Raw genomic sequence first — 24,754 nt, forward strand, 5'->3', positions numbered from 1 at the left:
CACACTGTGGAAACCAAGACTTTTAGGATCATTGGTATTCCCCACGATGAAGCTGAGTCTTAGGGTCTCTCACTCTCTCACCTGAGGCAGGTCTGTGGTCTTTCTGTCTTCTACCGTCTCCTCTCTGGCCTTGCCCCCCCCCCTTGCTCTGTCTGTGAATTGTCCCCCATATATTTCCTCAAGTTGCTCAAGGTCCGCCAAAAGCCCTCTTCCAGTGAAACTGCCAAAATCAAGAATCACAGCTCACCTTCACTCATTCATTCCCCTTTTTCCCACCTCTGGAACAAACTCCCAAACTCTTTTCAATCCCACTCCTCCCTCCAGGTCTTCAAAACAGCTGCTCACCACCATCTCATATCTTTCCCCATCCAAAACCATGATCTTTACTACCCCCGTGAATCCACCTTCAAATTCCCTGTTTTCCTTCCTGAAAGTCCCTGTCGTACCATCTTCTTTACTCCGTGTACCCCTCCCCATCCCGCTCTCTTCCACAGATCTCCTATTGTCTCTGTTCCCCACTATTTTGTGCTTCCTTCTCCCACGCCTCTTCTCTCCTGCCTTGTGATATGTTTCTGTGTATTAGTTCTTACATGAGCCTCGACATGGTATAAAAAAGTGGAAGGCATGTGGTATCATCAAGACCCTGCCGAGATCAGGCTGTCCTCCTAAACTGGATGACGAAGGAAGGAGGCCACCAGAGGGGCCACCAAGAGGCCAATGGCAACTTTAAAAGAGCTTTGAAACATGCCTCTGTGGCAAAGACTGGTCAATGTGTGCACGTAACAACAATATCGCAAGCACTCCACAAGTATGGCCTGTACGGTAGGGTGGCAAGAAGGAAGCAATTACTCAAAAAGCCCACCTTGAGTCCCATTTGAGGTATGCAAAAAACCACTCTGGAGATTATGAAGCCATGCGGCAAAAAGTTTTGTGTTCTGACGAAACCAAGATGGAAATTTTTGGCCGAAATGCTAAATGTTATGTTTGGCACAAACCCAATACAGCACATCATCCAAAAAACACCATCCCTACTGTGAACTTGGTGGTGGCAGCATCACGTTATGGGGGTGTTTTTTCATCAGCAGGGACTGGGGCACTTGTCAGGACAGAAGGGAAAATGGATGGAACAAAATACAGAAAAATCCGAGAGGAAAACCTGCTGCCCTCTCCAGGAAAGCCGAAATTGGGATGGATGTTCACCTTTCAGCATGACAACGACCCAAAGCACACAGCCAAAGCTGCACTGGAGTGACTCAGGAAGATATAGACAAATGTCCTTGAGTGGCCCAGTGAGAGTCCCAACCTAAATCCAATCGAAAATCTGTGGCATGACTTGAAGATTGCTGTCCATCAACACTCCCCATGCAACTTGACTGAGCTTGAACAGTTTTGTATAGAAAAGTGGACAAATATTGCCCAATCAAGGTGTTAAAAGTTGGTAGAGACCTATCCCTCATAACAGACTCACAGCTGTAATTGCTGTGAAAGGTGCTTCCACCAAGTATTAACTCAGGGGGTGGACACTTATCCAACCAAGATTTTCTAGTTTTGTATTTTTCATTAATTTTCTGAAATTTCTAAAATATATTTTTCAGTTGGAAATTGTGGTTTTATGACGTGTTAATAAAGGTGGAAAAAGTCTGATTTAGTGCAATTTGATTCCAGGCTAAAAGATAGAAAAAGGTGAAAATTTTTGAAAGGGGGTGTAGACTTTCTATAGGCACTGTGTGTGTATATCTACATGTGTATATATATATATATATATATATATATATATATATATATATATATATATATATATATATATATATATATATATATATATATATATATATATGTGTATATATATATATATATATATATATATATATATATATATATATATATATATATATATATATATATATATATATATATATATATATATATATATATATAACAGAATGCAAATGATTTTGAATAACATAATTTCAAACCCTGCAAGTGCTTTGATGCCATCAGTCAAACTTTGTCGAATCCTACCCACCACCCACCTACCTGTGTCACTTCCATGCAGCGTGGAACCGTTCGACTGTGCTCTGTACTGGAGCATGTTCAATCGAATAATTTAGTGACAAACGAGGAAGGCAAAAAAAAGTTCCGGCGCCTGTCCAAGGATCAAACTACAATATCGCACCTGCGTTTCGCTCGTGAGCGACATCATCGCTCGGCGCAGCAGAAAGGCAGGAGTTAAAGCAGACAATAGAAATGCATGTTGTGCAAGGTCTCGGCGATGCTCTCGTCCTTTGAACATAAAATACATCCTGATACGAACTGATTTACCATCGCAATTTTCAATATAAGCCTTGAGTAACGAACGGCAGAAACTACACGTTAACACTGATTGCAGGAAACGGAGAGAAACGAATGGTTTAACACAATACTGGAAGCATTCGCATCATTTGCCCATCCCACACTTACATTTTCAGAATGGCAATTTCATTGGTGGCAATTTTCCTGACTTTCCGACCATCCTTCTTCACAAACCTCTTGCAGGCATACACTCGGCCAGTGGTCTTCTCCTTGCAGCGAAATATTTCGCAATATTCTTCCCTGAAAAGAGGTTTCCATTGTTAGATTGAGTGAGGCTGAAAAAAGGAAACAATGAAATGAAAGCTCATCGTTGATGTTGATAGGTTTGCACGAGGTCACCATGTGAGTTCTAATAGCATCAAGGGAAGGAAGAATGAAGCCCCCCTGGAAGCATGTTTCAGCTCAAAAGCTGTAAGTGCATGATATGGAATACTTGATGATGAGCTCGAGAGGGTGAAACGGCTTTCTACTTGGAGGTTGAGTGAATACCCCAGGTAACATAATGCTGTTAGCTAATGGATATTGGCCTGTTGATTCGGAATTTTATAAGGGGGCCTCAGTGTCTGCATTTTGTCTGACAGGATGGTGCGGAGGTAGCCTTCTGTCTGGCCTGGGTTCAATTGCTGACCCGACTAGAGGACTGTCCGAATTGGTGCCTCCACAGGCAAGGTGTTGCATCACAAGGTGCACTGTCCGTCAAATTGATGTTAAGAAAGGTATCCCATGTGCTAGCGTTAGTTGGATCGACGTTAAAAATCCGCACGGTGTCCTTTTGCAAGTTATCTCGGGCACTCAGAATGAACTACGAGTTCCTGGCAAAATCATGCCTGGCAAGCCTGTTCATAAAAGACTTTGGTCAGAAACTTTCCCCGGCCGACCCCACAAAATGAGGGGAATAATTGCGGCCCTTAATGGAGTAGTAGTTGGCACCGGAATCTGTCAGAGAGCCAGGGTCAGTTACACTGGCAAAGAGTGCCTCCAATAAAGGAAAAAATAAATGAACACCAGGTATTCCCATCGACAGAAAGTAATTAACAAAACTAGTTCACATGGTGTAAGAACAAGCCAAGGCACAGTGGGAAGAGGCAAAGCAATTTCTATTAGAGGATGAACCCCAACCCTCATTTACTCGATTATTTTTCTCCCCAAAAATAGGAATACTTTTGTTATCCTTTCATGACCCATCCTGGACTCCATTTCATCTCATTGGCTTTATTTTTCCTTCTCATTCCTCTTGTTTCCTTTCTACACTCTCCCTCTGCTCCCTATTTCTTTCTTTTTTTTTTTTTTTTTTTTAAAATGATGTCAGTGCCATTATTTTCGGAGGCGGTTGGGTTGATGGTACTGGTCTGCGCAAATGTCTGTCTGATTTATTTTCCGATGTGGTGACAAGTGTCATAGAGGAGATTCAAACATTGATTGTGTGAGCTTTAGAATGGTTTGTACAATCATAAACAGACAGACAATGGGAAGAGTAGAATACAGTACCGCATTGACAGGTGGGACGTGCCAACGTACCAGTGCGAAGCTCATGCAGAGGACATTGATGATATAATTTGGTTTCTCCTGTTTGATTAATAAATTTACTTACTCTCTATGCACGATTTCCATTATTACCATAAACTTGATCAAATGACATTTTCATCTTATTTGATGAAGAGCTCATATATCCATGATCTCTCGGCAGGGAATGCCGCCAAAGTATTGGCTTGGAATGGTCTAAGCTGTTCGAAAGGTACCACAGGATGTAAAACGTTCATATCTTAAAAAGCAAACAGGATAGTCATCTTTAAACGAATCCAAAATACCACGTGCTCTGAGATGCAGCACCCCCTGCTGGCACCGCATCAGGAAATAAATTTTGTTGAATTTTGACTGCGCAGGAGATCGAGTCCATTACATGACCAAGCAGCTCAGTGGGGAGTACACAACAAATTGAGATACTCGGTCATCCGTTGGCCAACAACACAGCCTTCCATGGAGACATCTCAATCATGGACTCGTCGGACTCATCTTTGCTTCGTTTATGAGATCGAATGAGATAAATTGGAGACAAAAATATGGACCGATTGTCCAAACTTTTATTCGTCTTCACCTGGACTGTGCCATTTTCATTCATTTTACATTTAATGGAAAGTTGTTGACTTTGGAATACCTTACAATCTTCCATCTTTCTCTCTCGGGTTGGAAACCACAACTTTCTAGCGTTTTATTAACTATTTCTGTCATTGATTATAAAATGCTTGGTAATCCTACTTCAGAAAAGATTGACAACTGGATATACCAAGAAATAACAAGATCATCAATACATTTGAATCTCCAAGACAAACCAAAGAATCAATGCTAATTCAAGTCTGATAAAGAATTGCTCATGTTACATCCTACTCTATAACCGCTATGACCTCCAAGGCCGATGCAGGCTGTATGTAACCTTCACTGACTGCTGACGATATGTCCTTGTCCTGCGTATCATGTGTGTGCACATTTATATAATTAAAACTCATCTTCTGGAATTTGTCTCGTTGTGTATTCTTCTTAATGACGGTGTACTTGCTCTGCTTTCAAAGGACCATCTTGTCGTGTGACTCGGTGAATTGATGGGATGATGCGTAACTCAGCTCGTGAATATCAAGTGAGAATCCTTTTTCATTGCGCTCAATCTCGGCATTGGTTTTGTCTATTCATGGTGATGGCTGGGGTTGGCTTAATGGTTAGGGTGGTGGACTTGGGATCCTCGGATCCTGAGTTCAAATCCCACTCGCTGTTGAATTAATACCAGGTGAAGCTGACTCTGCCTGTCATCCTTCTGGGGTCGGCAAAATGAGTGCCAGCTTGCTGGTATCCTGCGTCGGAGTGGTTACCTGTGCAGAATTGTGCCCAATAGCCAAGGAGACTGCTTGGGCAGCACCAACACTCTGCACAGAGTATGGTCCCAATGGATGGATGGATTCATGGTGATGCCAGGTTGAGTCCTAAAACTATACAGAAAGACCAGAAAGACATTCACACAGCTGCTGGCTAGTGCAGGTGCTACAGATATTGAATATAATGGCATTTAACTGTAACATGTGTGTGCCCATTCTGTGCATTGAAAAGCAATGGAATGATTGAACTAATTAAAGCACTTCGCGAACGGCAAATAAAACCTCGAACAATTAATAATTCATGTAAAAGTTCAATCAACGGTGAAACATGAAAACGTAATGAAAATTTGCACTTCATGAAATTAGGCCATTTTTGTTTATTATCCACACGCTTAAAAAAAAAAAAAAACCAAAAACAGGGGGATACTGCAATTGGGTCAATCTGCTGTCCGTCTTTCTGTCCATCTGTCCCTCTGTCATGCTATCTCCTCCTCGACGTTTGTGCAAAAATTCACCAAACTTAGTAGTTATGATCACCATTTTGCATCATTTTTATCATTTTTTGCAAAAGGTGCAAGAGCAGTATCATTTTTGCCATTGTCCCCTGGGGCCCTGGGGTGGGTGAAAAGGTCAAACACCAAAAAATATAATTACAGTTTCATTTTCAAAGAGTTTTAAATGAAACTTTGTACTGTATATGTGATCAACATTTGGAGATGTATGAAATATGCAACGATTTTTGGGATTTGACCTCCAGCCCCAGGGGTGGAGACTTGGGGTGACGGGGGTCAAAACAAGATTTATTTTTAATACTCAAATTTCGATATTGGGTCATTCCTGGTGGAACTTTTCCCCATCTTTCAACTCTGCTTTCGGTGGGAAGCGTGTGGATTTGCAATGGCACGCCACTGACTTCACAAGAGTTTACATTGCAACACGAGGCTTATAAAGTGTTAACAGTCGCTCGACCCTGGAGATGCTGCTTCTGTGGACCCAGCAATTTAATGGAAACCCTGAACCTCAAACAGGAGCCAAGGAAGCCTCTATGGACACACTTGTGTATTTGACAGTCTGGAATCTTATTTTGCTCTTAAAGCTTTCACCCTTTGACATCTGTGGTTGACTTCTTACCTGGCTGACATACTTTCCCCATACGCATAGACAATGTATTGTTCTTTGTGGTGTCTTCTCTTCTACTTTTCCCTTATAAGCTGGAGTTTCCCAGTGAAATTATAAGTTTAATTCTATACAATCTCCTTATTAATGACCCCTTGTATCATTTTGCTGATGACGACCTTATGTGCACAGTTTGTCATCCTTGCATTAGAATCTCTATCGGTTGAATGTCCATGAGATCAGAACGTGGCCTACAACATATATGCCTGCTGTTGGCTTAATGGTTAGAGTGGTGGGCTTTGGATCCGAGGGTCCTGAGTTCAAATCCCACTCAGCTGTTGAATTAATACCAGGTTGGGTTAACTTGACCTATCATCCTTCTGAGGTCGGCAAAATGAGTGCCAGCATGCTGGTATACTGTGTCGGAGTGGTGACCTGTCCAGGATTGTACCCAATAGCCAAGGAGACTGCTTCGACAGCACCAACGCTCTGCACAGAGTATGGTCCCCAATCTCCTCCTCCTCCGACCACTTAGAAAAGTTTCATGTCTTGTAGTGTCTTTTGTACTGTACTGAAATGGGAGATGCTTAGCAGGCAGACACGAGCGGAAGGACAGTCGAGCCAGGGCTGTGTTGCACAGTGCGAGCGCGGGCGTACGGTGCCCGCGGCTCCCCTTTATTCCGTATTCGGTACACTCACGAGCCGGCCGACTCCAGCATTACTACGACGCCTCAGACGGCGCGTACACCCTATATCCCTTGCAGATACGATAACCACCACGATCACTCCTCCAATCATCACGCCCATCATGCATCATCATCATGCCCCTCCCCGTAGGCCTGCAGACTACACCACACTCCTCCCTCCTAAAAGTATGATTATTAAATGATCACCAATATAAGAAGCATTATAAGGACTTCGGTATAATAATCATGAAAATAAAATGACCAATAGCGAAGTATAATAGCACACCACATCATATAATGTGTCGATGCGAGCGAGTGGAGCAGCAAAGGCCAGGTCTGACCGCGTTACCGATATGAAGCCGCAAAATGAGAAGCACAGCAGCATTACGCAGCAAAAACGCTCCCAGGCGGCCCATGCTGACATGGCCCTCGCCAAGGTCGTAACGACCTTTCGAGCCAACCTCCCCCGGCCCCATCAAACACCTCTGGCCCCCTCCCCCCAGGCAGACCCGACGTAGATAAACATCCCGAGGCCGGCAGCCCGCTATCTGGAAGCCGTGGCGCCAGCCTTAGACCTTGGCCGGGGGCACTGAATAGCGCCGCTGGCTGCATGCATTTAATGCGCCAAAACAACTCACGCACCACAATCAGTTGAGACGCCAACGCCCGTCCCAACGGCCTTGAGCGAACACAGAAAGTTGCGCTCGCAATCAGAGGTGGGGGTAATGCCGACCAGGGCACCAGCCTTGGTTCCGAGTCGATCTCCGAGACCCACACGGCAGCGAGACGGGAGCAACTCCATTTAACCCACACTGCAATCATAGGCTCGTTATAAATCACTACGAACATTATTCGAAGTATTGCAAACTCATTTTTCCGTACAGCGCGCTTTTTTGATAAAATCCCAGCACATGACCAAGCAATTACCTGCGGCCCGGGGCAACTGGAGGCCAATAAACCTTCTTTATTCGCCCCCACATCACATTGATCATAACACCAACTCCATTGACTGATCCCCGCCAAATGCACTTTCACATGAGAACTGCTGGCATTTATTTCAACAACGTTAAACTGCATCACTAGAGCAAGGAAAAACACATATGCCCTGAACAACAACCCACAACCCACATCACGAGTCCACTTCTTGGTTGCCGACTTGATGTTGCGACTCGCGACTCCCTCTAACGCCACGGGCTCACCGCCACCTGTTGAAGCTGCCTGAACAACACCGATGGGCATTGCCTCACAAACCCTGCCGAAGCGCGGGAACTCATCGCGAACGAAGCGCGGGAACTCATCGCGAACGAAGCGCGGGAACTCATCGCGAACGAAGCGCGGGAACTCATCGCGAGAGCTGATATGGCTCTCGCCGCTCCTGGAGCGCACATCATCGCCGCAAGCAGCAACGAACGGTGGCTCCCGCTGCATCGACGCGGCCCCCGCCGCCAGAGCCTCGCCCTCGGTACTCGACGAAGGTCTCGAAGAGAGCACTGGCACATCTGGAGGCACGAACCGGAACCCGTTCCGACCCAAAAGGGTCCGGCTCACCGAGCCCGGCTCCTGCTCCGGCTCGCCGGCATCATCATGCCCCGGCTGCAGGCTGATCTCCAGGTCACTGGGGTCCTGCTGCGGTGCCCCTTCGCTCCTGGTGCGACCGTGCTGCGGTGCCCCTTCGCTCCCGGTGCGACCGTGCTGCGGTGCACGCCCTCGTCCCGCACCGCTAGGCGCGCGAGCACCCTGCGGCACTTGAGCCATCGCGCGGACTCCGGGCTGCGCGACCTGCGGCACTTGCGCGGTCACCGCGTGGCCCTCGGGATCAGCCGCCATGCTCCAGCTGGAGCTACTCATTACGTCTTGGCCAGCAATGGCGCGGACATCCGTGAGTGTCTGCTCGACAGATGAAGCAGTCGCGACCGCCGAGTCGAATGTGATGTCGGTCAACCGTAGGATGGCTGCTCGCAGACCAGAAATAAAACGATCTCTGAACCGTGCCGGACGCTCCTCCGACGTGAATTCGCACGGCACAGCCGAATGCGATGCGTGGGCAGCACGAGTGGACTCAATTCGACACCCGATCCGTGCCTCGCTCACTTCCCCCCCCCCCCCCCCTGCCACTGATCTTGTCATTTCTGGATCAATTGCAAGCAGGTTTCGACGCGGGACGGAAGGATCGCCTCGCACACCGCCATCTATGACCGTAACAATGGGCGATGACCCTCGGCCCACACACCGTAGACGACCTCGAGAGCCCAGACCGCCGTCCGAGTGATTGCATTGCCACACTCGCCCACGACCCGCGCCGCAGACCGTGCGCATGGCCGTGCGTGCCTGGCCCATCGGGATGACCCCTAGACCATCTGCTGTGCCCCGACCATCGAGACCTCGGACATTCTCCAGAGCTTGCGCGACGTCCAACGCCGCGTTCGAGCCGAAACGCGTATCCTCGACAAAACGAACAGGAAAATGAACCAAACGAACGAACGTTGCCCACTCGACGTGGCCGAAGTCGATTCCGACGAAGGCGGGCACGCGTACGTTTGCCGTGCACCGATTCTCTGCCATGTTCGCGCCGGCGAGACCTTTGGCTCCGTAGCTTGGAACCGCACGGGTCATTTGCCGCCCTTACACACGCCGATTCGAAGATCCTCGTTCGCCAACTGTACTGTACTGAAATGGGAGATGCTTAGCAGGCAGACACGAGCGGAAGGACAGTCGAGCTGTGTTGCACAGTGCGAGCGCGGGCGTACGGTGCCCGCGGCTCCCCTTTATTCCGTATTCGGTACACTCACGAGCCGGCCGACTCCAGCATTACTATGACGCCTCAGACGGCGCGCACACCCTATATCCCTTGCAGATACGATAACCACCACGACCACTCCTCCAATCATCATGCCCCTCCCCGTAGGCCTGCAGACTACACCACATCTTTCAGGAAGATCATAAAGCAAAACCCTCACTCTTTGACAATTGTACAAAGAAACAGATTATAACTCGATATCTGCGATTACAAAGTGAAAATTTAAGATTATTGGAATCTTCCATAATTAAGCTGAGTCTATGGGGCCTATCACTTCGTCATCACAGACAGGTCAGTAGTCTCTCTGTCTTGCACCCTCTGCTCTTTCCATACTTTTCCCCTCCCACCCGCCAGGTTTATGCAGGGCACATACGGTCCACCATCAACCCCCTTCTGGTGAAACTACCTAAATCCAGGATCACTGCTCACCTCCACTCATTTGTTCCCCTTTTTTCTCACCTGTGCAATCAACTTCCACATCCTCTTTAATCTCATTCTTCCTTCAAGGTCTTCAAGACAGCTGTTCCCATCTCCGATCATCCCCATCCAAAATCATTATCTTTTAGACCCTCGTTAATCCACCCCAATCCTTCCGCCTTCCAAATTTCGAGTTTTCCATCCTGAGAGTTCCCCTCTGTATCCATCTTATCGACCCCATGCATCCTCTCCTGATCCCCATTCCTCCTCCCCACACCCATTGCTTGTCCACCTCCCTCTGTCTTGGCCTTCGGCTCTGCTGTTGGTGTTTCCCCCCTCTCTCTGCTATTCCTTTTGTCCTGTTGCATCCTGATACATTCAGTGTACTCGTACAACTCTTTTACAAGCCTCGACTTTGTATACCAAAAAAAAAACAAAAAAAAGGTGCCCACAATCATATTCTTTTTGGATTTCCATATGACCTAGACCTTCAATATTTAGAGATAGTGTGTAAATAAAGAAAATGTGTCCCCATCTACAATCTATCCAACAACTCAACATCATGAAAATCAGAGGAACGTTATTCAGGTTATGATCAAAAAGGTGTTTTAAATTAATTAGGTCACAGTATATGGAGCACTGGTAAACCAAAACGAGAGCGGGACTCGTAAAGCGCATAGGCTCACCTCGCACATTCATTGTTCTGAAAAAATAATACCATCGTTAACTGAACACGCTAGTATTATGGCTCACTGTTACTATGGCCCATAAACCCATATCATCCATGCACCATATTTTGCCACATAGTTTCTTGGCATGGGTTATGAACGTCATAAATTTAATTTTTCACTCACGCCGGGTCATAGATCAAATATACGAAGTTTCAGATTTTTGGGATAAGAATTTCAAGTCAACCAATTATGACTGGAATACCACTTCTCCAATGACATCATAGTTATCACCATATATACCCAATGGGGAGTTGATGATAAATGCCGTTTCAAATTTTTTTCGTTGAGCGGTTTTGGAGAAAATGTCCAATTTTCTTCCTTTAATCCATGTGACCTATGACGTAAGAGTTAGCAATAAATATTTTCCATGGGGAGTCCCTCTCATCTTTATTAACGTTTTGCATCGATTGGACAAGCGGTTGCAGAGAAAACCATTTTTTAAGTGAAAATATATAGACGCGGACACACACACAGACAGACAAACACAGCAGGAGCATTGCAATGGTCTCCCATCCCCTTCGGGCGAGACCGAAAAGTATGTCAAGGACACTAATCAAACATCAGGTGCACAACTTTAGTGCAGGTACACTATTATGATGCAAGAACGTCTTGGAAGGCCAAGTGGCCTTTTGAGATTTCGCATTGGCAAAATTGAGTGATGACAAAAAATGTGTTTTTTTTTTTCAGACCGCCATTTGACCTTGACCTTTAACCCGGAGCGGTATGATTTAAATGAAGCGTAAATGCGCCTTACTCTCGGCTGTCTGAAGAGGGCAATTTTGTTCCGATTGGACAAACCTTAGTCGAGTTTTGGTTAAAAATGTTAAATTGTCTATTATGACGTCAGGACCTTAAATTAGGTCAATGTTAAAGCCAATTATGTCAATTCCATACTTTTTATCCCCATTATTGAGGCAAAATTTCATTCTGAAAGTCCCAGCCCGCTCCTCAATACAGCTTGGACATTGACAGAAAAGGAAGATAAAAAACACCTAAATGGTGGTTCAGTATTAATTGGGGTCTAAGAAACTCTGAGGTACCATGGAAATTGGGGACACTAATTGCAGAAACAATCCCTCCAACAGGAATACGCCATCCTTTATCCTATAGGGGGAGGCTTAATTATCATTATCTATCGCTACAACAACTACTACTCATACTACTACGATAATGGCCCCTATTATTCCATCCTTCTCGTGGGGTCGGCAGGGGAACGTTTTTGGCCCGTCTCTCACGAACTGGCTGGCCATGCCTGCCGTTCGATTGGAGGGGATTTGGACAGGAATTTGTAATTTGTCCAATGTCGGAGATAATTCATTTACTCTTCACTAAAGAATATTAGAAAAAGGGATCCTTGGCTTAACGTCCATCCAAGGGATGGTGCACTTTTTTGATAATGTTAGTTCGCTTACAAATTAACGAACTTCAACGCAGGAAGAAGCCACCAAAAGTCCATCAAAGCCTGCGCTCATATTGCCAACTTGCAGTTGTTTGGCTGTGCTCTCTCTTAGTAAATGGTAACCATCAAGCAAGGAAGTCATTGGTGAGACTCAACCAGAAGTTGAATCACTGACTTCCCAAACTCAGAGCTTATGTTTTAACTATTACACCACCTATTCTGGTAACTGAGGTCGTGATACAACTGCCCTGCATTGCAAAGCACCAATCTGAAAATTCATAGCTGTTTCAGGAATTGAACGAAGACTAGCCAGCCCAAAGGCAAGTGTGCTACATCTGCACCATCCTGTCATACCCGTGGTATGTTTTTAATCATAACATAATGCTGTGTATTCCAGAAACCCCCCTCGGAGATGAACAGGATTTGATGAAATAAAACAAACACAAACAGCAGGAGCTCGATTCGACCAAAACTTGGGTTCAGTAGCAGATTATATTTCAGCTCATGGTGCAATATAGAAATAGTGTGAGTCATTAGTCACAGCTGCCTTCATGAGTGAGAGACATGGTAGGTATTGAGTTCAAAGTGCAATCCACAGCAATCACCATGGTCTCACTCAAGCAGCATTAGCCTCCAGAGACTTCCCAACAAAGGCTCCAAGCTTATTTTTGTTCATATCCTGCAGCAGAATTTATTTCTACACACAGATTGAAGAGATTTATTTCATTGAAGAGAATCCTATTCTGTACCCCTAAGATCATTAAGAGAAAGTTCTGAACACACTCAGAAAGTATTACCCAGGAATACTCTCCAACCACAATACTTTCATCAATAACTCCTAATGGTTCGTCTTCATTTGACAAACGTCTATTTATTACATATGCAAATATGGTCACACTTTTGACTGCCCCATGTCAGCATCATGTTGCTATGGTCCATGTTGCTATAATATACAGTATATATATATATATATATATATATATATATATATATATATATATATATATATATATATATATATATATATATATATATATATATATATATATATATATATGCACATAAGCCGTATGCATGTTTTTTGCTTCATGCGTGTACATCGGGTTATTTTTTATTATTTTTGGCACCGAACATGCCATTATACACCACCCAAATAAACGAGATATGGATTGCAAAGCAATTCTTGCTCTTGTAATACATCACATGCATTGAATTCATTCAGTTCTGAAATTGCATGGCCAATCCATCCAGGTGCAAATATGATTGTGCATGTTCACATCACCAACAAAATAATGTGTATAAAAGGCCGTGTGAGTAACACCAATTTAAGGGCATCCACAAGGTGATGTGGCATCCACAAGGTCATGTGGCATCCACTCTGGGATAAAAACACTGCGATGCCAGACAAAAAGAGGAGAAGCACATTGCTTTGCAGTGCTATGCCTATATTTGTAATTCATACAATTTGAGGTGCTATAAAATTTGATGTTATGTCATGCTTGCATATCGAAAACACCACACACAGAGGTGGTTGTTTATCAAGAGGGCATCAAAGTGCAGTTGATAAGAGCAATAAATCCATATTGTCTTGGGGATGAATGTGAGGCAAATGTGAAGTCGTATGTACTTATGTACAAAGTGATGCTGCATGCGATTGAAATCATAATCAAATCTGTACTTTGAAACTGGTATAAGTATGTGTGATTGAATATCACTACAATTGTTAAAATGTATGGAATAAATAGCTCCAAATAAAATCCGTCCTTGTCAGGTCAGGTTAACACCTGCTACTGGTACCATATAGTTCAGTACTGCCTGTTTCATGGTCGATCAGTCAGCAACTCAACCGGCTCCCTCAAACTCAGTCCCTCAAACTCCATCAAACTCGATCAGTCGGCAACTCAAAGCTTGCCTGGTGAGAAGGGTGGCTGGACACCCATCGGGGAAAAAACACAAGAAGACCAGTCAAAGGGTGAATGAGCTCTTTCAGGCCCACAGCCATCCAGGGGGATATTGCCCCTAAAAACACTGTGTAGGAGAGGATAGTCACTGCCCGGACAACCAAGACCAACCCCCCCTCCCCCCTAAATATGTATCCAAGCACAAAGAGTTTTGACACTGGCTTGGTCATCGCTCAGAATAAGGACTGCGCAGACTGCTCTGATCGTCTGATAACTGTGACACGTGAACAAGGAGCTTCAGAATCACTGCTCACCTCTACTCATTTGTTCCTCTGTTTTTTCCCACCTGTGGAACCAACTTCCATATTCTCTTCAATCTCCTTCTCCCCTCCCTGTCTTCAAGCCAACTATTCACCAGCATCTCAGATCATCCTCCATCCAAAACCATGATTTTATACCCCCGTTAGCCCTCCCCAAGCCCACCTATTTCTAAGTTTCCAGTTTGCTTCTGTATCTGTCTTGTTCACCCCATGTCCTTCCCTAAGCCTCATTCTTCCCCACTTCCCTTATTTGTCCAAGTCTCCCTCTGTTTTGTCCCTCATCCCTGTTGTTTGTGTTTTCCCACTCTCTTTCTACTGTTCCTTTTATTCTGTTACGTCCTGATCCAGTCTATGTTCCCGCTCCTCCACAATCCTCAACAAGGAACAAAGGAGGATGGACATAAGGTACGGTATGTTGGAGATGATAAGCATAAGGTCCGTGGAGTTGGTATATTTGTTAGAATAGATTTAGCAGGAGCTGTAGGTTGCCATGAGATAAAGTGTGACAGGATTATCCAATTAAGGATTCAACTGAAGAATAGAAGCATGAAGCTGATTGAGGTGTACACACCAACTGAAAACGCCAAACTGGAGATGAAAGACCGCTTTTATGGGGATTTGCAGGAAATGGTAGACAGAGGACCACAAAGGGACAAATTTTTCCTTTTCGGTGACTTTAATGCAAAGACCAGAGAAGATTTGAACATTTGGGGAAGAACTCTTAAAAATCATGGAATTGGTATGGAGGAATTTAATGGAGTTAGGCTGTTTTGTTTTTCTTCGGACAATGGTTTGTGTCCTATTAATGCCGTTTCTTCAGAAAAAAAAGGCAGAATATCACATGGAGATCTCCGGATGTCTTTACTGTACTCATAATTTCATCAACTATGTTATTGCAAGGAAGAACGATGTGTCTTTTGTGTGTCGGACTAGGAATTAGGAGGCAGCAGAAGTGAACTCAGTGAACAACTTCTCATGATTTCTGACAAGAAGTTGAAGTTTCGGAAGTTGAAGCCTATTGCAATGAAGAGCGTTGATACTGAAAAGCTCGGAAGAGGTGATGAAATGAAGAGCGAATTTGTGCTGGCATGGAAGAATAGATTTGAAATGTTGCAGATGAGGTTTAGGATTCAGAAGTAGAATTTCAGACTGAAGGAAGGGCTGAGTGAAATAGCTAAAGGACAGGTTTGGATAAAAGGAATGGTGCAGTTAGGTATCCAATAGAAGGTAGAAGACTTCTGTGCTAAGGAACTGTTCCAGATTCATGTAGGCTACCGTATATTTTATGTTCTCTGTTTATGCCAATTGATCTTTGTATTGAGTGCTCACTACTGTGTATTTTTCGTGCTTATTATCCCCCGCCAACCAACGAAGTTGGCGGGGGATATAGAAATGGGTTCCGTCCGTCCGTCCGTCACATTTCGTTTCCGGAGCTTAACTACAAATCCCCTGAAGATATATTTACGAAATTTGGTACACATATCAAGCAAGTGGTGAGCTGCTGCCTTTTGATATTTTCTAATTGATAGGTCACATGGTTTGGCAGCCATGTTGGATTCAAGAAAAATATTAAATAATGTTTTCTCTGGAATCACATAACCTAACGAAGCGAAAATTTGCAACTATCATCTTCCATCAGGTCTGCATAAATAGTAAAAATTATGACATCACAAGTCACATGGTTTGGTGGCCATCTTGGATATAAAAACACACCTCATCCGATTAACAGGAAACTTCACACACGTATTCCACTGGAGGATTGGAGGCAGAATGTAAACTAATGATGTCATAGGTCACATGGTTCGTCAGCCATCTTGGATTGAAAATTAATTAATTTTAAAAATCTTCTTCTCCAGAACGGCTGGACAGATTGAGGCAAAATTTCACATACACTTTCGCCAAGCCATCCTTTCAGAAGTTTGTTAATTTCTAATTGATAGGTCACATGGTTTGGTGGCCATATTAAATTTACCCTAAAACCTTCAAACATCTTCTCCAGAACGGCTGGTCAGATCAAAGGGAAACTTCACATACATATTGCACACACTTAGGGAATATAAGTTTGTTAATCCTCATTTACTATGGCGGGGGATATCAAAGACTTAAATGTCTTCAACAGATGCTAGTTACACTTATTTTGACCCTGTGCCTCAGACTCGCATAATTTTGGGCCTTCCCATTTTTGGGTTTTTTTTTTTTCCAACTGTTTCCGATACCCACTCAGCGTGCTTCGATCATTTATGTCACATTATTCACCGCCCTCGCTTTCCAGGTTATTGTGATCCCACCCCCTCCACTCTCCCTCACCTGATTTCATTTGTTAGTTGTCAGTTGGATTGTTCCTTTTACGTTTCAGCCCTGTTTTCCTCTTTTTCTCTTCATGCTGTGTTTCATTCAGCTTGTGTGCAGCTTGTTCGCCCCCATGTGTCCTTCTCCCCCTCCCCTTGATCTCATTCTCACTCCAACTCTGCTATTGATGTTTCCCCCTTTCCATTTTTTCCCCTTTCCATTCTGCTATAGCTCTTCCATGAGCCTCCATAATGTATAACAAAAATAAGTCTTGCAGAGGAAGTTAGAGAGTTACAGATCAAGTTTGAAGTGAAGATGAGAGGGAGCACGAAAAAGAAGACGACAGAGGTACTGAATCGGAAGAAGAGGAGTTTGAGCGAGTGAAGTTGAGGGAAGACAAGGAGAAGCAATGGAGAGATCCCATCCATCTATTGGGACCATACTCTGTGCAGAGCGCTGGTGCTGCCAAAGCAGTCTCCTTGGCTATTGGGCACAATCCTGGACAGGTCGCCACTCCGATACAGGATACCAGAAAGCTGGTACCCATTTTGCCGACCTCAGAAGGATGACAGGCAGTCAACCCCACCTGGTATTAATTCAACAGCTAAGTGGGATTTGAACTCAGGATTCTTTGATCCCAAGCCCACCACCCTAACCATTAAACCAACACCAGGCAAAGGAGAGAGGTTGCAGAAGAAATGGATGAAGTAGCATTATAGCACAGTTCCAAGGGGCTGTTTCATGTCCTGAAGAAGAATACTGGGAAAGGATCAGCAAAGAAACTGGAAAAGGTATGTATGATTGAATACCACATTGGGATGGACCCAGTGAGGGCAGCGGACAGGCAAAGGGTATTGAAGAAGAGGAAAGAGATGTTAGAAAGATGGAAGGAATATTTAAAGACAAAAAAAAAAACTCTGGGGCAGATTAAGATTAAAGAGGATACAATAATTATGGATGAGGAAATGGGACCATCAATTTCAGTGCTGATCAGTGATTCAAGTGGTATGAAGTATGGAACAAGGTGATGTGGCTGACCAGTGATGTAAGTGGTATATGAAGGATGAAACAAGGTGATGTGGCTGACCAGTGATCCAAGTGGTATTAAGGATGGAACAAGGTGATGTGGCTGACCAGTGATCTAAGTGGTATGAAGGATGAAACAAACTCCGATGGATTGGTGCAGGATAGTGATCAACCCATTCCTCAAGAAGGGAAGTCGGCAGGACTGTAATAATACACGAGCGATCAGTTTATTAAGTGTGCCATGGAAGATTCTCACTTGGGTGTTGCTAAACACAATCACAATAGCCATGATGAAGGCACTGCATGATAACCAGTGTGGGTTTAGAGTGGGACGAAGATACAATGATCACATTTTCACATTACGACAGTTGATCGTGAAGAACTACGAAATCGCTAAGGTGTGATTTGTAGACTTCTCTCTGTGTGCTTTGTCGACTTCAAGCAGGCACATGACTGAATGGACGGAAGGAATTTTGAAGGTGCTGGAAGAAATATGGCATTCCACAGATAGTGACCAGGCTGATCAGAAGTTTGTACAATGAAACAGAGGCCCGTGTGAGAATTGGGGGTGAAAGGTCAGAATGGTTTAAGGTAAAGACTGGAGTGAGGAAGAGATGTTGAAGCTTCTTCAACATCACATGAGAGTGTATGATTCATGTAGTTGATGGCGAAAGTCAAGTAGGGGAAGGAGTCCAGATTGAAGATCAGAAACTGTGCATCTTGGAGAATTCAGATGATGCAATTTTTGCTGGCTGTGACGGTTATTGATCTTACAACACTCCTCAGAAGGATAAGTGATGAAAGTGCGAAATTTGGTTTGAAGGCGAGTATTCCAAAGACAAAGTGGATGGTGATAAGGCAGAATCAAAGGGGAGATGAAGAATTTAAGATAAGGGATTTTTTTTTTTGTATACAGACTCTCGACTTGTTGAAGAGCGAGAACATGAAATGGGTCAGGGATACGACAGAACAAAAGGAACAGCAGAAAGAGAAGGGTTAAATGCCCACAACAGGGCTGAGAAAGAAAATGGATGGAGACGGAACAACAAAGGATGTAGATAACGATGAGGGGAAGGGGAGAAAGTAAGGGATGGCCAAGATGGATACGGAAGCAAAAGCAAAACTTGACCAGGGGTGGGGGTGCGGTGGTATAAGGGGTGTAGAAAGGAGCATGGTTTTGCAGAGGGGATGATCTGAGATGGTGGTGAACAGCTGTCTTGAAGGCATAAAGGGAAGAATGAGATTGAAGAGAATGTGGCAATTGGTTCCACAGATTGGGGGGGGGGGAGGGGAAAGGAACAATTGAGTGGAGGTGAGCAGTGATTCTGGATTTTCTGGAGGTGAGCAGCAGACCTGACCCTCTCAACTTCTCTGTCTTCTTCTTCTTCTTCTTCTTCTTCTTCTTCTTATTATTATTATTATTATTATTCTTGCATGTGGCCAATATGGGGTGCGCTAAAGCTAAATGTTTCGATTTTGCAACCATATGGCTGCCTCAGGGGTGAGTTGGTGAAGGGATAAAATTCCTCCCAATAGCTGCCGCAAGGGACAGTGCAATGTGATGTGCTCCATCATCTGGACTCTATGTCTGTTTTAAATCCACATAGTTAGCATAAATATGTGTTGACAATCATCGTTTTCCTCACCAGAAAATTGGCGGTGTAACGTCCACCTGAAGCGTTCTCTCGATTGGTTTGCCCATCAGGCTGAACACTACATCTTGTGTTTCACTCAATATTTTAAAATCTAAGGAAACCATGTTCCACCAAGTTGATTTTTCGACATGTTTGGTTTAATACCATTTCTGTATTTGTTGCAGTAAAAATAAATTATTTTGCCATTTGTTTGATGTTAAACCCATCGGGCCGAGATCGATTGGTCTATCAGGTTTCACTATTGAATGAAATGTTTGGATATATGATCCTTTTGATTTGTGCTTAGTTCGGACACACTTTCTAAGAGCATGACATCCTCACAGAGTTTGACACCTTGGCCAGAGCAGAGCAGTTTGACCATGCAAGTTTCGTTTTGTGCTGGCGTTATATTCATGGTCAGGATTCTCACATTATAAAATTACTATGAAAAGAGGGACAGATACAAAGTTACTGCAAATGCAATATATATATATATATATATATATATATATATATATATATATATATATATATATATATATATATATATATATAATGGTATAGGGACATAAAGTAAATGATAGCTTCCAAAATATCAGAATAAACATTAAATGGACAAGTCTGGAGACGGCGATGGTTCACGAGCAATGTACACGGTTCGCCTTTTTTATTATTTGATCTTCGAGGGGACCCCACGGGCAAACTGGCGGGAATTGGGAAAAACATAAATGATGAAAGTTGTAGTACTCGAAGAGCACTACTTGCATACCAACTTTCATTCGAAACAGTTGAAAACCCTAGGAGCTCGATGCCCAATTTATTGATTTTTTTGACATTTTCTAAGTTCGTGACCTTGTGACCTTGACCTTGGGACGAAAATGAAAAATCGAGCTCCGTGGGGCTATGCAGGTGCCATTGGGCTAACCAAACACCAAAACCCCTGCCAGATTCGACAAACCTCCTCAGAGAAGATGTAACTTGAAACCGGCTACCCCCTAAAAACACATGTTTTTTGGGAGTGGCTCCGCTCATAATGGGTGCAGCACGCCCATTCTCCGGAAAACACAACTAGATCATGATACAAACGTTGCACCCTAATTTTATCAAGATCGGATCAAAACCCAGGGAGCTATGCTCAGGACAGACAGAAAGACAGACACACACATAATGAATATAGTGGTCACTTACTGACTCGTGAACCAAAAATCCCCACTTTGCTTTCACGACAAAATGTAGGCTCGTGGAAGAGTGAGTTCCATCCTCAGTAAGGTAAAAAGGAAACATACTGACAATGGAGCCACAGTTGGACAGCGACCAAGAGAATTAAAAAAAACAGGAATAGATGAGAGATAGGAGGGAAGGAAAGACAACAACCTGCTGGTAAGAGGGTTGGGTTAGGCTAGGTTGGATTAATGGGGGGCAGAATGGATTGCAGGTAGGGATGGGGAATGACATGAGATTGTGGTGCACCACTTGCTTGAAGTCCTGGAGCCAAGAGTGTGATCAACACCATCTCAAGAAGGCAGTTCCAGAAACGGGTGCAGGCAGTGGTGGGAGCTGGGGTGAGCACAGGCAGTGATGGGGTCTGGTGCCAGGGATAGCGTAGGTGGTGATGGGAGCCAGGACCGAGGGAGTATAGTTGGTGTCCTGCCGAGTAATTGCAGTGCCAGGGGCAGAGACCGGGGCGAGGCAAGCAGGGACCAGGGCTTAGATGAGTGCAGGTGGGGGGTCAGGGCCCAGGCGAGCACAGGTGGGGGGCTGAGACCATGGTGAGCATAGGCGATGGCAGGAGCTGAGTCCAGGGCAAGCACAGGTGGTGACAGTTTGGTCACATGCCATCGCAACTTGATCAATGAAACGTGATGTTATACGAAAACTAAATTGGATAAGTTAAGTTATGGAAGGACCCCATTCCACCTTCTGAAACTTGCAAAAGGACATGAGTAAAAAAACAACATGAGTAAACAACAAACAAATATCCATATATGTATATATATATATATATATATATATATATATATATATATATATATATATATATATATATATATATATATATATATATATATATATATATATATCATATATATATATATATATATATATAATATATATATAATATATATATATATATGATATATATATATATATATATATATATCATATATATATATATATATATATATATATATATCATATGGGATCTTAACTTGGGCTCAGAGCATCATGAACCAGGAAGTTCAGAGGGAAATGCGAGGCCAACCAACACAAAAAAGAATTAAAGGAAATAAATCAGAGGAAATGTTGCAAAGAAAGTATAATATCGCAACAACTGTGGTTCATACACACCTGAACCTCCCCTCACTTCTACCTTCCATCCTCAGTATGCCCTTATACCCAATATTTACCTTCACCACAACACAACCACTTTTATGATCATGCAATGCGGAAGGAACAATTCCTACAGTACTGGTTCTCTTCTATGATAACCTGTTTGTTTTTTACACTGAACAAGTATCAGAGGCAGACATGTCTACTCACTAATTTTCGATCAGTCTCACGGTTTTGATGTCCTTCTCAAGCTGTCATGGGAATGTGTACTAATCTCACGGAAATGAATGAATTGCAGATTTTCGTGTAGATCGCTGCCATAACTAACACGTTCATGATTAAATTTTAGCACCGATAGCTTGCCATCAATTTATCACCTTGAACAAAGATGTTCATATTTGTGTAATGTATGAAGCTTATTCGCTGCTGTACCCATCTCTTCATGAATTTTACATAATTACAATCCGACTTGGAGAAATTGCTCAATATATAAAACTGAAGCTCATTTTTTCTCGAGGACTGGAGACAATGCACTGACTGGATGTGTGTGTCGTTGATTGTTATCTCCATAATTCTGGTTTCAGAAGGTGGAACGGAGTCCTCCCAGGTCTCAAAGTATCCGCCTGCATTTTGCTAAGGGATCACGATTCATGGACCAAGCAGTTATATTGTTCTCAATTTTTTGTTCCGAGGGCTCTTTTCAGGATCGTTACTGAGCTGCAGACAGCTTCCAACTGTAGTTCGTTTGTAGTAATTTTCCCAGGGATGGTGTTTAAGATTTCCACAAGGTTCTTCTTCATCATTCTCATTACTCCAATTATCTCCAGTTTAATTTTGGCACTCTTCAGCTTCCAGTGTGTGTGTGTGTGTGTGTGTGTGTGTGTGTGTGTGTGTGTGTGTGTGTGTGTGTGTGTGTGTGTTTGTTTGTGTGCACGTGTGCGTGGGCATGCTTGAATGCTTGGGGATGCTCTGAGTTAGACTTGTGGAGGAGAATTTTATCAATCTTCAAGAAAAATCTTACTGGTGTACTCTTTGACATATATTACTAAAATAAGAAGCATCCATCCATCCGTGTGTGTGTCATGCCTTTTTCTGAAGGGTTACAGCTCCTGCTATTGTAGAATGATAAAAATAGTAAAATTGGAAAGCTAACTCGATTGAAGTGAATGGCGCGCCTTCACAAATCCCCAAGCTTCCCACGCTTCCCACTTAAAGCAAAGTTGAAAGATGGCAAAAAGTTCCAGTAGGAATGACCCCATATCAAAATTTGAGTTGAAAAAAAAATCTTCTGTTTTGACCCCTGTGATCGAAATCGCCACCAGCTGGGGTATGAAGTGGGGGTCAAATCCAAAAAATCGTTGTATATTTCATGCGTCCCCCAATGTTGATTGCATATACAAAGTTTCATTTTAAAATGTTTAAAAATGTCCCCGTAATTGCATCTTTTGGTTTTTCCAGAGAGTGGGGCCAAAAATGATAATGCACCTTCTTGCCATGTGGTGATCATAACGACCAAGTTTGGTGAATTTCTGCACAACTGTTTAGGAGAACATGGCGTGATGGACAGACAGAGAGAGCAGATTATAATATCCCCCTGTTTTTTTTATTTTAAGCATGGGGATGATTATAATCGATTTACTTGGTTGGAAAGCCAATAATTGATTTATTTCATTGGAAAGCCAATAATCAGTTTACTTGGAACAAAATTTTGTGTCCTTTTAATCATACAAACGCCTGTTTTAAAAGCCTGGCTTTTCATTCATGGAAGAAGAAGAATCAGGACTTCAAACTTTAATGTAGCAGTTCCAATGGTACAACAGCAGGAACTCTTGAGAATAAAGTGTGACGGATATGGAACGAGCACACACAAAAAACTAGAGGGGGAGCACACGGTAGAGTGCAAAACCTCCGCCGCCAATAGTGCTGGGTCACTTAAGTGAACCTGATGTCCTATTCATTGTAGGTCAAAACGGATCAGACTTTACTGAACCACGATTGAATAAACTAAACTAGATCGACGTGCATGTAGAAATGCCCCAAAAAAAAAAAAATAGAAATTTTTTTGAAAAAAAAGTTGCAAAAATTTCTATTTTTTTTTCTCTAACATTTTTTTGGGGGGTTGGAAATCACTTAAAACATGTATAAATGCAAAAAATAAAAATAAAAAATTCAAATATTTTTCAAATAAAATCGAAATTAAAAAAAAAAAGTTCTAAAATTTTTTTTTTCTCTAACAAATTTATTTATTTTTGGTTGGAAATCACTTAAAACATGTAGAAATGCAAAAACAAAAATTCAAATATTTTTTCAAAATGGCCGCCATAGCGGCCATATTGGACTTTGGACCAAGTCCAAAATCTAATGGCATGATCCTTGGACCACACCTAATCCCCCCACCAAGTTTCGTCGAAATCCGTCCAGGAGTTTTTTCCGTAATACTGTTCACAAACAAACAAACAAACAAACAGACGGGGTGAAAACAGTAACCTCGGCCCATCTTCGATGGCGGAGGTTAAAAATTTCTAATATATAAAGCTCATTCTAACCACTCACTAACAGACTCACTGACTCGTATTAAAGATCGGTACCTTCTGTATGACATAGGAAGCTGAAATTTTGCGTGCAGATGGACATTGAGGCCAACACACTGGGAAAAATCACAGAACCATTGGAAAGCATCCAGAAATGAAAATATAAATAAATGAAAATAAAAAATTAAAATAAATACATGAAAAACTAAATGCAGGTGAGCATCTTGAGACGATGGGGAAGCACGCTAATTTTGCATGCCAACGGATATCGAAGCCGAAATACCAGGAAAAAAAATCACAGAACCATCGGAAAGCATCCATAAATGAAAATATAAATAAATGAAAAAAAAAGTTCAAAAA

At 43.1% G+C, this 24,754-nt stretch overlaps 1 protein-coding gene across 3 annotated transcripts in view; it reads right to left on the reverse strand.

The window, feature by feature from the left end:
* LOC147018433 (caM kinase-like vesicle-associated protein) overlaps window positions 1-24,754 on the reverse strand; it is a 179,226-nt gene that overhangs the window by 62,828 nt on the left and 91,644 nt on the right. For all 3 annotated transcript variants that reach the window (XM_085898067.1, XM_085898068.1, XM_085898069.1), the window contains one exon: window positions 2,461-2,592. In XM_085898067.1, the coding sequence (XP_085754193.1) occupies window positions 2,461-2,592 (132 nt within the window). Of the gene's footprint in view, window positions 1-2,460; window positions 2,593-24,754 lie in introns of those variants that run through there.

The sequence above is a fragment of the Eptatretus burgeri genome, chromosome 10, assembly GCF_056783735.1.
Source record: "Eptatretus burgeri isolate ZD-2024b chromosome 10, Ebu_testis_v1, whole genome shotgun sequence".
Lineage (NCBI taxonomy): Eukaryota > Metazoa > Chordata > Myxini > Myxiniformes > Myxinidae > Eptatretus > Eptatretus burgeri.